This window comes from Molossus molossus, unplaced genomic scaffold (assembly GCF_014108415.1).
Source record: "Molossus molossus isolate mMolMol1 unplaced genomic scaffold, mMolMol1.p scaffold_m16_p_6, whole genome shotgun sequence".
NCBI classification, from domain to species: Eukaryota; Metazoa; Chordata; class Mammalia; order Chiroptera; family Molossidae; genus Molossus; species Molossus molossus.
In genome coordinates, this window is record NW_023425399.1 from 15,240,703 (window position 1) to 15,253,801 (window position 13,099).

A 13,099-nucleotide genomic window follows, 5' to 3' on the forward strand; every position below is an offset into this window, starting at 1 on the left:
AAAAAATCTAGGCATGTTTAGAGTGAGAGGGAAACTGGAAACAGAAGCAGGGAGGGGCGAAGCGAGGGCAGGGCCACAGCCTGCGGCGCTGGGCCCTGCGGGTTGAGCCTCCACCCTCGCTGCACGCCTCGGCTCTGGGAGGGGCCGAGTGTGAGAACTGCAGGGTTCTCAGCGGGGTGGCCTCCTGCAGCACACCCAGAGCCCTCTGGCCGCCCGCCAAGGGCCTGGCGGCGTGCTGGGCACTCGCGCCAGGGGTGCTGGGCACCACCGGGCAGGTCCTTGTGAGGATTCATAGTCTCGAAGGTCTATATTTATATCTGCAAACTTGGAAACAAGGTCTGTCTACTTTAGCCTAACCCTCGTACCATTTTTTTTTTTTAATTGAGAAAAATCACAGGAAAAGGTGCCTTTGAAACATTGGGAAACTTGCTTACAGAGCTGTACTGGATGGTAAATCTGTCTCTCCGGACCGGCTGCTCTGAGCGCAGCAGGCAAAGGGAGGGTCCCCTGCAGCCCGCTCCCCTGGGCTCCACCTGCTTCCCAGAGCACGAGGCCTCGGGCACCCCGCCTGGCCCAGGCTGGCGGGCAGCATGAGGCAGCCCCAGAGGGAGGGCGGGGCTTTGGGCAAGAAGTGGTGCTGGGCAGGGCAGCACGTGAGGGAAAGCCCGTGTCTCCCACCCGCCCAGGGCATTGGGCCAGGCAGGACTCTCCACAGGCTCGGCCCGAGGATAAAGATGCTGTAGCACCTTCCACCTTCTCCTGTTCTTCGGACGTGTCTTCTCCTGTCCTCTCTGTCCCAACAGGGACCACCACTTAATGTGTTTCAAACAAATGACTTGTGAGTACTTGGCAAGCTTTGCAGTCTTTTTCTTTTGTATCCTTTCCATTTTGGGGTGTGATGCTATTTAGCCCCAAAGGCCTCTCTGCAGAATTGCCAAGAATGAGTTACTGCCTTCCTTCCGAGAACAGGTCCTGGAACGTCTCCTTTAGTGTTTGTGCACATGCAGGGTAATTATGCATACACATATGCAGGACAGATACTCATTTGACACTTTGCTCATGAGGTGGACACCTGACGTGTGCACTCGAGGAGCTTGGTGGCACGTGGGTGTTGGGGAAGGAGCCCGTGTTGGAGGGAACGCTAGCACGTGGGTCGCGCTGGGCAGCCCCACACGAAGCCATCTCTCAGTCTGAGACACACCCTGCCCGCACCCCCGAGCCCTGCACACACTGACCGAAGGGGTGTGTCTTTAGAGAGGATTTTCTTGATTATCTGTATTCTTATTTCCTTTACAACCCAAACAGCAAGACAGAAAAAATAAATTACATGGTGGACAAGTTCATGCAGGACAGAGAGCGACCCAGCCACGCAGCAGCTCATTTTTAAAAGGTGGCAGAGCTGGCCTGTCCCCCTCACCTTGTCCCTGCCCACCAGCCAGGGCCACACAGCGAATGACAGGACGGCCAGGTAAGGGGCCCAGCGGTGGACAGAGCCTTCTCCTCCTGTGCTCTTGGACCAGAGTGAATGAGGGGTGTGGGCCCCACCCTGGAAAGAACACGGTGATCAAAGGTGATAGATGGTCTGGTCATCGAGCAGGTGCCTAAAGGGGCGTGGCAGGTGCCCAGGGCTTTGGTGTGAGTGCCCGGCCTTGAACACAGCCAGCCAGGCACGGAGAAATAGCCACACTGGCCCAGAAATCGGGACTGTGCCAACAGTGGCGGCGCAAGACAGATCACTGCGGCGTCGCACGCCACCAGGGGGCAGCCCCTGATGCTGCCTGGGAGGAGGCGGGTCTGAGCTGCAGAGCTGAGAGGGTGGGGTCGGGTCAGCCCCTCGTGAGGAGAAGCCTGTTTGCTGAGGTGACCAGTCTCCGTCGCCGCACTGGACCGTCGGGCAGTGCAGCGCTGTCTTGGTGGCTCCATCAGATCATGTTTGGTTCATGTGCTGTTTACATGAGGCTGCAACCCAGTGTTCAGAGGCGAAACAGCTCATCGTGCTGATGCAGGAAATCTGAGTTTGTGGTACATAACTTTGCACGTTTTGATCACTCGTTTCACTCTTGAGGAGCTTTTTGGTCTGGGAGGAGGTCCTGGTCTCCGAGCCGAGGGTTCCTGAACCTGAACGCCCGGGCGGGGTGATGCCCGCACGTGGACTTCGGCAGCTGGCTGAGCGACTGGCAGTGTTGAGGTGACCGAAGCCCCGCCCCGGGGCCCCACACCCTGCTCTTCGAAGCCGAAGGTGGGAGCTTGGCGCCCGCGGGTGGTGCCCTGTAGGCTCCAGTGTGCTCCTGGCCCAGCCCACCCGCTGCCCGCAAGGCTCAGTGTGCACCCCGGCTGGGATGTGGCTCTTGTGGGTTTGTCCTGCTCGGTCAGCGGCCCAGTGACCTGGCCTGCGTCGCCCCCTCCCACCCTGGGACGTTAGTGCCAGGCTGCCTCTGGGCAGGTGGGCACCGGCCTTCTGGCTGGTGCTCGCGTCTCCCTGCACACCCCTCCCACACTCTCTGCTTGTGCTGCTGTCCTCGGCCCATTGCCTTGTCTTCCTGTTCTCTTCTCGGACCAAAACTGGGGATTGGAGCAGCTTTGTCCGTCAGACACCACAGCCCACGGGGATAAAGGCACTTTGCAGGAGAGGAGAGCCAGCCAGGAAAGAAATCTTAAAAAAAACCAAACCTGGAGTTTTGGCTTTTCCTCATGTTTCCCCCCCTTTCCTTGCTCAGAGTTTACCTGGCGCAGGTTATCAGTTTGACCCACCTTTTGCATGAAGTTTAAAAGTTCATGTATCCCATTGACTTGCAAGTCTTGGTTGTGTGTTGGAGAAAAGTCCTCTGACAGCTAAAGGTCTGCACAGCCAGCAGCCTGCCCGGGTGAGGACGGCGGGCTCAGCTCTCACTGCAGACAGGAGCCCTCCCTCTGCAGGGCCCCTGAACCCATGTCCTTCCACGCCTTTCCCTAGGGGCACAGGCCCTCCAGCCTTCCTGCCCAGGCCTGGGGCATCTTTGTGTGGCTTGGGGAGCACAGTCCGGAGGGAACGGCAGGCTTCAGAGCCTGCGGCCTTGATGTGTTAGAACCAGATCTTTCGGTTTGCAGGACTGCAAGGACTCACAGAGAACGTCTGGTTCCTGCCTTGTTTGAGCCCCAGAGCCTGGCCCATGCTGCTGCTCAGGCCGAGCCGGCCCAGCGGAGCGGGCAGGCCGTCTGACGGGCTGGGGGCGTCTCCTCTCCTGGCTGCTCGTGCCCTCCTGCTGTCCACGCAGGCCGGTGGCAGGCCAGGGCTCCTGAGGCTGTTTACCTGCCGTTAGTGCCTCTGCTTCAGGAGACGGGCTCGGGGGCGCGTGCACGCGTGAGCACTCGAGTGTGAGTAGCTGTGCTGTGCTGATGCTTCATGACTTCTCTTCCCGTCCACGACAGATGGAGGACTGAACGTCCTCAGTGTGGCTGGAGCTGAAGTGAAATGTCTAGGATGACAAAGGCTGTTCAGAATCACTGAACATAAAAAGCTGCAAGTGCGCGGTCTTTCCCGAGTCCAGCGCAGGCAGACACACTGTGAGGGTGAGAATCTGCCAGCACGGTGCCGGTTGGTCCTGGAATGTGTGTTTAGAGAGAGAATGTCACTCGCCCCTGGCTCCACCCCATACAGCTGTCTCGTTCTTGCAGTTTGCTTGAAAGGCAGGTAGGCTGGAGCCCCAGGTTGACCAGAGCTGATGTGAGCCGGCCCCTCCCGTCCCCCAGCAGGGATCCAGAATGGGAATCAGGCTGCTCAGTGAAAACCGGCCAGTGGCAGGGGAGAGGTGGTCACCCCAGTGCGGAGGAGTTTCCCGGCTTCTCAGCAGCTGCTTTGTTGAGCTGTGTCAGGAGGGTGACTGGGCCATAACTGTTATTAAAAAGAGAAAACACGCCAACCTTCCCCTCTGCCCTGCCGGCCATTGTTCATTGAGTTTACTGTGCAGTCTGTGGGAGGTTGCCAAAAGCCTGCAGATCCCTCCCCGGAGGCGATTCCTGGTTTTCACCACCACTTAGATCCCGGTCTCTGCTGACCCTTTGTTCCCCAGGGTGGACTGCGGAGAAGTGAGGAGGGGGGACTGTGGAGCAGTTCGCTTTTGATACACTTCCTGTCTCCGAGATGGAAGGAGTGATCATCTTGGTGCTATGAGGCAGCTGCCTTATGTGTTTGTCCAGAGGCAAATCGAAATGTTACCCAACTGTGCAGGAGGGTCCCACCTCCCGCCCAGTGTGAGAGCAAACCCAGCGGCCGCCTCGTCCTGTAGGCCGGGGTGGAATGGGGAGTCTGCCGGGGAGATGTTTTAGCAGAGGATGGAACTTGCCTTTGGACCACCGCTGTGCCCAGGCGGCAGAGGGGCTGCCCTCTGGGCCGGCTCCAGGCTCTCAAGGTCCCCTGTGGGGATGCTGCTATTTCTAAGATGCAAATTGCACATTTCCTAGATTTTGTATCTGTGGATGTGGATGAGGGAGGGCAACAGGGACAAACTGCTTGTACAATTTGAAACGGGCTGAAATGGTACTTCAAATCTTCTGATTGTTCCTAAATAAAAATGTAAAGACATTTCACATCTGCTGACTTTTATTTTGTGGGGGAGTCAGGGAAAAAAAAGCTAAAACAGTTTACATCTGCTGATTTCTTCTGTGGACAACATGAGTCCACAGTAAAGACATCTACATGACAGAAATGCGACGCTTTAGGAATGATGCCAAATAGGCCACTGAGTCGAGCCGCGAGTCCTCGGGTGTGTGGTAAGAGGACGTGGCAGGTCTTTTCCCTTTTTCCTTTGCAGAGGGGGTGGGGTGGGGGCTTGGTGAACATGCCTGCGGATCCAGGAACCTCACAATGGAACCGGAAGCAGCTCAGCTGAGCAAGTCCCTGGGTGTGGGCTCAGGCAGCGGCTCGCTGGGACACAGCCGTGGACGGGGTTGGCAGAGGTGGCCGGAGGAGGTGGCTGTGGGCTTCCAGGAGGGGACAGGGCCCGATGGACACCTGGACGTGAGTGCCTGGGGACCACCAGGGGACCCGGTGGGGAGGCGCTCAGGCTGAGCCGGGGCTTGGCTGTGGAACTGGATTATGGAGGAAGCATAACCTCGCTTTGTTCCATGAGCTAGTTTGATGAGATAACCTGATGTAACTTATAGTTGCTTTTTCCTCAACAGAACCAAAGTGGTGCGAGATGATGGGCTCAAGCTGAAGGGGCAGTGAGTCTGCAGCCCCAGCCTTCCGGTGATGTTCAGGATGTGCCTGAGCAGGAGGGGAGGCCCTGCTCCCGGCTGGTGGCCACAGGTCCTCGCCCGTGGCAGGTTCTCGGCGGAGGTCAGAACTGCTCCTGCCTTCCGCATCCAGGGCAGCCTTCGCAGCAGTTCTGACCTGAGCCCTGCGGACAGCCTACCCCGGGGGGCAGTCTGTGGGTGTGTGCCCACGGGGTGAGTCAGGGCGGCCACTTGGAACCCAGTCTACTTGTCCCTGGTCTGCCAGCCAGCTAGGGGCAGAGGACCCTGCAAAGGAGCCAGTCTTCTTGCCTTTGCTCCGGGGAACCACTGACTTCTTCTCCGGCCCTGCTCTCGGCCCTGCCACTCACTCGGGTCATCTGGGGAGCTTGTGAAAAATACACGCTAGGTCACCGGACATCACTGTTTTTCAGAAGCTTTTCAGGTGATGTGTGATCCAGGAGGTGGGAGGCAGCCAGCCCAAGATGCCACCCTGCAGGGCCATGCCAGCGGGCATGCTGTGAAGCAAGGAACTACCACTGTGGGCTTAAGACCCAAGACATTGCATCCCCAGTGAGGGTCTTCCCTCCCCTCCCCCCTTGCTGGGCCTCCCCAGTCTACCAAGTCATCAGGTCTGTGCGGAGGAATCTGACAGATTGTGTGTTTGCTCGACTGAGGGCTGTCATGTTCTCCGCTAGGAACAGGACCGGGACTGCGGGGAGACGGGGCGGTGCCACAGGAGCCCCGGGGGCAGGTGCGCCCCAGGTCTGTGGAGCTGCTCCTCCCCAGGCTGTGCTCCAGGAAGGCACTTGCTCAGGAAATGGAGGTGTGTCGCGATGGAAATGAAAGAGGTCGCCACCAGCAAGGACGTCCCACGATGACAGCACAGACTTCCTTCACTGATTAGAAGCGCTCTGTCGGCCACGAGAATCTAGAGCCGGAGAGCTCGATCCGGAGAGCCCAGGTTAATCCCCCCGCCCCCGGTACAGTTGGCTCTCAGTAGTATTCTGCACGAGTGTCAGGGCCACAGCATGGTGGTTAGAGTCACATCAGAGTGGGCCTCTGACATTCCAAGTACCCACCGGGCACTGCACACAGTTCTTATGATATTATCGACGACATTCCCTGTGCCGTAACCTGACTTCCCTGTGACTGTTTCGTGGCTACCAAACTGTGCTTTTTTTTTTTTATCCTCACCCGAGGACTTTTTTTTTTTTGCATTCATCTTCAGATAGAGTAGGAGCAAGAGAGGGAGGAAGAGAGAGAGAGAAACATCAATGTGAGAGAGACATCGAGTGGTTGCCACTCACATGACCCCAACCAGGGCCGGGGACAAACTGCAACCGAGGTACGTGCCCTTAGCAGGAACCGAACCCGGGTCTCTCTGGTCCGCGGTCCGACGCTCTAACTGCTGAGCCAAACCAGCCAGGGCCCAAGCTGTACTTCTTAATACCTTCACCCCTTTGACCCAGTCCCCCAAACCCCCTCCCCTCTGGCAACCATCAGTTTTTCTCTGTATCTGAGTCTGTTCCTGTTTGTTGGTTATTTATTCCACATAAAAGGGAAATTGTATGGTATTTGTCTTCCTCTGACTTATTTCACTTAGCATAATACTCTCCAGGTCCATCCATGCTGTCACAAAATGGTAAGCTTTCACTCCTTTTTACGGCCGAGTCATATTCCATCGTGTAGATATACCACAGCTTTTTTATCCACTGCTTCCAAATCTTGGCTATTGTACGCTGCTATGAACACAGGGGTGCATCTATTCTTTCAAATTAGTGTTTCAGGTTTCTTCAGATATATTCCCAGAAGTGGAATCACTGGGTCATAAGGCAGTTCCATTTTTAATTTTTTAAGGTAACTCAATACTGCTTTCCACAGTGCTGACCCAGTCTGCATTCCCACCAGCAGTGCACGAGGTTCCCTTTCCTGCACACCCTCGCCAGCACGGTTGCTGACTTACTGATGGTTGTTCTGCCAGGGGTGAGGTGATCTCACAGTGGTTGTAATTTGCATTTCTGATTAGTGACATTGAGCATCCTTTCATGTATCTATTGGCCCTAACCACTGAGCCAAAGCGGCCAGGGCTCTGCCCACTTTTGATTGGGTTGTTTTTTTGGATGTTGTAGGAGTGCCTTATAAACTCTGGATATTAACCCCTTATTGGATGTATCATTGGCAAATGCTTCCCCCTTCAGCAGGTTGTCTTTTCATTTTGTTGATGGTTTCCTGCCTTTTAATTTGATGTAGTCCCATTTGTTTATTTTTTCTTTTGTTCCCCTTGCCCAAGATGTCAGAATATTGCTAATGAAAATATCAGAGATTTTACTGCCTATGTTTTCTTCTAGTTTTATGGTTTCAAGTCTTACATTTAAGTCTTTAATCCATTTAGTTTATTCTTGTGTAGGGTGTAAGAAGTTGGTCTAGTTTTATTTTTTTGCACATATCTGTCCAATTTTCCCAGTATCATTCATTGACTAGACCAGCAGTTTTCAAGATATGTCTACCAGGGATTTCCATCTCGTGGCAGACATGAACTGATTACTAAAATTCTGCGGCACAGTGAAAAATATATTTTTTTGCTGATCTGACAAAAGAAGTAGGTATACTTTTTGTTGATTTACAAAAAAAAATAGCAATTACCTACTCTTTTTGCTTTAAAGTGACTTTTTTAAAAAATCAGGTGCCTGTACTTGTATATAAGGATTTTTGATACTAAGAATTAACCAGCCCTTTTCCGACTGGAACCAGGGAGGGTGCCGAAGAGAAGTAGGTTCCTGCCGTGCCAGAAACCCTTCAGAAGAAGCGAAGGAATCTCGCGGAGCTGAAGATCAAGCGCCCGAGAAAGAAGCTTGCCGAAAAGATGCTTCGAAAGGCGAGGAGGAAGCTCATCTATGAAAAAGCTAAGCACTATCACAAGGAATATGGGCAGATGCACAGAACTGAGGTTCGAATGGCTAGGATGGCAAGAAAAGCTGGCAACTTCTATGCACCTGCAGAACCCAAATTGGCATTTGTCATCAGGATCAGAGGTATCAATGGTGTGAGCCCAAAGGTCCGAAAGGTGCTGCAGCTTCTTCGCCTTCGCCAGATCTTCAACGGCACCTTTGTTAAGCTCAAGGCTTCGATTAACATGCTGAGGATTGTGGAACCGTATATTGCATGGGGGTACCCAAATCTGAAGTCAGTAAATGAATTGATCTACAAGCGTGGTTATGGCAAAATCAACAGAAAACGAATTGCCCTGACAGATAACACATTGATTGCTCACTCTCTTGGTAAATATGGCATCATCTGCATGGAGGGTCTGATTCATGAGATTTATACTGTTGGAAAACACTTCAAAGAAGCTAACAACTTCCTGTGGCCCTTCAAATGATCTCCACGAGGTGGAGTGAAGAAAAAGACCACCCATTTTGTAGAAGGTGGAGATGCTGGTAACAGGGAAGACCAGACCAACAGGCTTATTAGGAGAATGAATTAAGGTTTCTACCACGGTTATTTTCATAATCTGGTCAGTTAATAAACAGTGAGTGCTTTAAATTGGAAAAGAAAAAAGAAAAAATTAACCAATCGGGTGCAACCTTATTATGCAACATGACCAAGATGCAACCCTACTATATGACCTGCATAATGTCCAAGGTTCAAGAGGGGGCAGTCACACCGGACAGCAGTTGTGCTGGCCGCTGTCACTTCTTTATTTGACAATGTGCGGGAGAAGAGGTCAGTGCTCCTGACCAGCTAGGCTTCGCATGTTTTCACGTTCCTGTGGAGCACCAGCTGGAAATCACTAGAGCAGACTGTCTTCACGCTGCTGTGTTTCTGCCTCGTGTCAAACACGAACTGACCATACAGCGTGGGCTCATTGCTGGGCTCTCCCCACCACCCCACTACCTCGGAGAAATACCAGAAGCTCTGGGAGGAAAGCCGAAGGCAGCAAGAGCCTGGGCAGGGGCAGCCGTCATACCTAGTTCAGTGGATGACAAGAAATATTTTAAATGGTGAGCCCAGTTCTCCAGGTGGGTGGCACTAGAGATACCCACAACGACCCCAGACTGGCCCACATCTGTGAACTTGGAGAATGTATGTCTTTGGTCTGACTTGTCAGATAGGCAAGGAACACTCTGAACCTACAACTCCACCTCCGCCTTGGGCTTGTCTTGCAATAGTCTTCGTCCAAAGCCACCAACCGTATTTGGTACATGCATTATGGCATCAGGGGGGTGCTAATCACCATCCTAAGAACCAATTAGTTCACTTACCTGCGTCTCTTCAATGATAGGTCTCAGGCTCCCTGGGATGGCTTCCTATGCCTGTCCCCACCCCCCACCCCCCTGGCAGGCACTCTCTGTGGCATCTTTGATCCATACCAGCAGACTGTGAGGAAAACAGTCACAGGAAGGGCAGGGCCTTTCCAACCGTATTGTCAGCAGAGATTCTGGTCGCGAGCTACAGACAACCAGACGGCCACCCTATGTTTGAATGCAGTTTTTTGTTTTTTTTTAAAGTAGAGGTTTCTGTGGAGCTGTCTGCTGGCTGGCCACGCTCTTTCCGTCCTCACCGTAGGTGGACAAGCTGGAGGAGAGGGTGGCCTCATACTCCTTTAGCCCAGAGGAGGCAAGATCTGCCTGACCAGGAGCTTCCCGCCTGCTTCTCAGAGAAACCACCAGGTGACTGTCCCTAGTCAACAAGTCTCCAGACAACAGGCTTTCCTGAACCCACAAAATAACACACACGTTAAAGTAAAAAGGAAACAAGGATGGTTTATTTGGCCGTCAGGTCTTAAGAAGGCAGCAGAACTAGCAGGGGCCAACCCGAGCCAAACGGAGGTGTCGGGCCTGCGTGTGCCGAGGCACCTGCCGGCAGCACCGTCCACTCCGCGCCCGCCGGCCCCACCTCCTGACCCTCCTCCATTCCTAAGGGGAAGCATATGGAGTCTTTTCCTTGAAAAAAAAACCACCTCACCAGAATAAGCTTTGCTATTTCATCTCTTCCCACCCCATTCCCGTCGGTGCCTTGACACCCCAAATCAACCCCCAAACAGGGCCGGCCGCCTACCTGCTGCTCTCAGGTGAGGAACAGGAAGAAGGAAGCCGGTTATACCACTGAGAAAAAATACTGCATCTTTTAAAAGTCCTTTTCAGAAGGAAAGCTTTTCCAATAAAATTTAAAATTTTTAATATTTAAATTATAAACCAAATGTTGGCAACCATATATAGACATGTTTGCTATGGACAAATTAAGATCGTGAGGTCATACTTTCAAATACAACTTCAGAATTAGTTTAAATAAATCAATACATTTCCTCAGAAATTGTATGATTTCCTTCAGTTTACAATTCATGATATGGAAAGTTTAATATAACGTTAAATAATTTACCAGCTACCCTAAAAGTAAGCTAGAGAAACTGAATCACTATTAGGACCGAGAATAACAAGGCTTTAACGGCTCAGTGGTTTTTCTGAAGAGTATATATAAATCTCGAAAAGAACACTGTTAGCTGAGCTGGAAAATCCATAAAAATAACAGTTCTGCCACAGTGCACAGATGAGTTCTTCCATTTTGCTTCGCCGATCCCTTCACCAAGCAGCTTTTAGGTTAGAAGTGGAAGACATAGAAAATCATACATCCTACACGAAATAAGATAGTGAGAAATAGAGTGTGCAAAAAATAAACTTTAAAAGTCTACACTCCAACATGATGTATGTCTAGTAACAGGGACTTCAGCTGACTTAATACTGGGAGACTCTGTCCCAGGTCTCCCACTGCAACAGGGAAAGTGGTCTTCAGTCCGCAACAGGACGGGGTTTCGTAGCTGGTCTGCCAGGGCTCTGGAGGGCCTCGCTGGAGGAGGGCATGTGGGCTGTGCAGGAGTTTCCTGAATGTACTGGGCAAAGTCCCCAGCTCGGCCTCCACCTTGGTGACTTGCTCCTCCGTTCTGGCCACACTGGCGCTGATCATCTGGACAAAGGCCTCAAATACGTCCACAGACGTGTCTACCCTGGTAAGCAGGTCCTCTGGGCTCGCGTCCAGGCCCCGGCAGCGGGCAGTGGCAGACAGCGTAACCCACAGTGGTGCGCGTGCCCAATCGGGGCCCCGAGGCGTGGCTGTGGCTCTGGGACACGCTGCCTGTCCCTACTTCAGGTGCTGTCACCCTGGGGGCTCAGCCTCCTCCACTGCACCCTCGCGGGGTGGCCCTTCGTGGCCTGCGATGCCCACACTGCCGTGCTGCAGTGACCCCCGGCACTCCTTCAGGCTGGGTCGTGCTCCCTGCCATGGGCAACGTGCCCTTGTGCTGTGTCCTCCTCGGGCAGGCCCTGTGCTCCATGCCCGGGCTCCAGGGCCAAACTGGGGGCAGCTACCCTCCAGCCCTGCCCGGTGGTGGTTTTAAAGCTGCAGGACAATGTAAACTTGGTTTCTCTGGCCCGGCAAGGCTGCTGCTGCTCTGTTCTCAGGAATGTCGGCGGCTCCTCAGAGCTGCCTGTGCGGCCGGAGGCGGCAGCCGTGCCCTCCGAGGGGCTGCAGCTGTGTCCTGGCTCCACAAGAAAGCTCCGCCTCCAGAAGTCAGGGCCAGGTGTGTGTGCTTAATGCGAGACACAGTACAGGTTTTTGCCTTCACCCGGGGGTGTGTGTGGAGGCCCCGGACAAGAATACCTCTCATGAACGGTTTGGCTTCTGTCTAGCATTCACTGCTGGGCCCGAGGGGTAAGACCAGGAAGGCTGGCGCGGCAGGCTGCTCCAGCGGGCCCAGTCCGGGGCGCTCCGCCGGGCACGCAGGGCCATGCTCTCCAGGGGCCGGGGCGCGGCTAGAGGCGGTTGTCTCCATTGACCCGAGTCCTTCGGGGGGCCCTGGTCAGAGGGACAAGTGTCCTTGCTGGCAGTAGGACCGCCCAGACAATTCTAACTGCACCCAGGAGAAAGGGTACTCCTTCCCGTCTCCCTAGCACCCCCCTGCCGAGCTGCCGCGCCCCTCACCTCCTCTCGCGGCTGTCGCAGTGGTCTGCCAGGTGCTCCTGGGGGGCGCGGAAGTCCTCACAGGGCTGCTGGTAGCGCGCTTCAAAGGAGCCTTCGCGGGCGCGGCCATGGAACAGCTGGCCCGAGGCGTCAGAGCCCCGCTCCCGCAGGGAGGTGCCCCCGAAGGGACTGAGGTCGCCGTTCTCCTGCTGCAGTGGGAGCACAGTCAGGCAGGGACTGCCCTGCATCGCGCGCACAGCTGGCACCCCACCCACCGCCGCTACCTTGGCAGGGAAGACGTTGATCTTGACCAGCAGGGAGGCCAACTCCAGGTCCTCGCTGTAGTTGTTCTTCAAGGGCACCGCTCTGTATCCTGGGGGAAAGCTGCCCTCAGCCTGGGCGGGGACCAAGGCCCCCCCGCCCCCCCGAAAGGCAGGCAGGGTGCTCACCTATCTTCAGGCCTTTCACCGGGAAAGTAGCCTGAGCCAGGAAGTTCTGGTCACTGAACATGTCCTCCTCGTACACCACAAAGCGCAGGAAGGCGAATTCAGGGTTACTGATCTGGAAGTGGAAGGGCTTGGCCGGCCACACAGGGTTCAGGCCGTTGTCCACTGCGAAAGCAAGGGCAGAAGGCCTTAGGCCACCACTGGCAGAGGACGGGGCACTGGTGCAGAGGGGAGGACGAGGACAGGGCGTCGGGAAGGCAGGCTCACCCACAAACTCTGTCTTCTGCTTGCTGTTGTCGTACTCGGCTCCAGCCACCTCGATCTCCACAAAGGGGCACACGATGCCCCGGCCGTTCTTCGGCAGATGCCGGGCACCCAGCACCTGCAAGGAAGGCAAAGGTGGGTCTGGACTGTCCTTCCTGCTCCCTCCAAGTCCCCACTATGCAGTGGAGGCAGTGCGCCCTCTGCTGGGCCCCGAGGACACT

The 13,099-nt window shown here is 54.5% G+C and overlaps 2 protein-coding genes across 4 annotated transcripts in view; one reads left to right on the forward strand and one right to left on the reverse strand.

Moving 5' to 3' along the window:
- Positions 1-8,072: 8,072 nt before the first annotated feature.
- Positions 8,073-8,593, forward strand: LOC118618929 (60S ribosomal protein L7-like). Its single transcript, XM_036245508.1, has one exon. The coding sequence runs from the start codon at positions 8,078-8,080 to the stop codon at positions 8,591-8,593; it is 516 nt and encodes a 171-aa protein (XP_036101401.1). The 5' UTR covers positions 8,073-8,077.
- A 1,386-nt stretch (positions 8,594-9,979) lies between these two features.
- PLCG1 (phospholipase C gamma 1) overlaps positions 9,980-13,099 on the reverse strand; it is a 32,862-nt gene continuing 29,742 nt past the window's right edge. For 2 of the 3 annotated variants that reach the window (XM_036244481.1, XM_036244483.1), the window contains 4 exons: positions 12,618-12,996; positions 12,453-12,541; positions 12,190-12,377; positions 9,980-12,063 (listed from right to left, as the gene is read on the reverse strand). In XM_036244481.1, coding sequence (XP_036100374.1) covers positions 12,021-12,063; positions 12,190-12,377; positions 12,453-12,541; positions 12,618-12,996 — 699 coding nt within the window. In that variant the 3' untranslated portion in view covers positions 9,980-12,020. The remainder of the gene's footprint in view (positions 12,064-12,189; positions 12,378-12,452; positions 12,542-12,617; positions 12,997-13,099) is intronic. The other variant, XM_036244482.1, reaches the window with a different exon arrangement.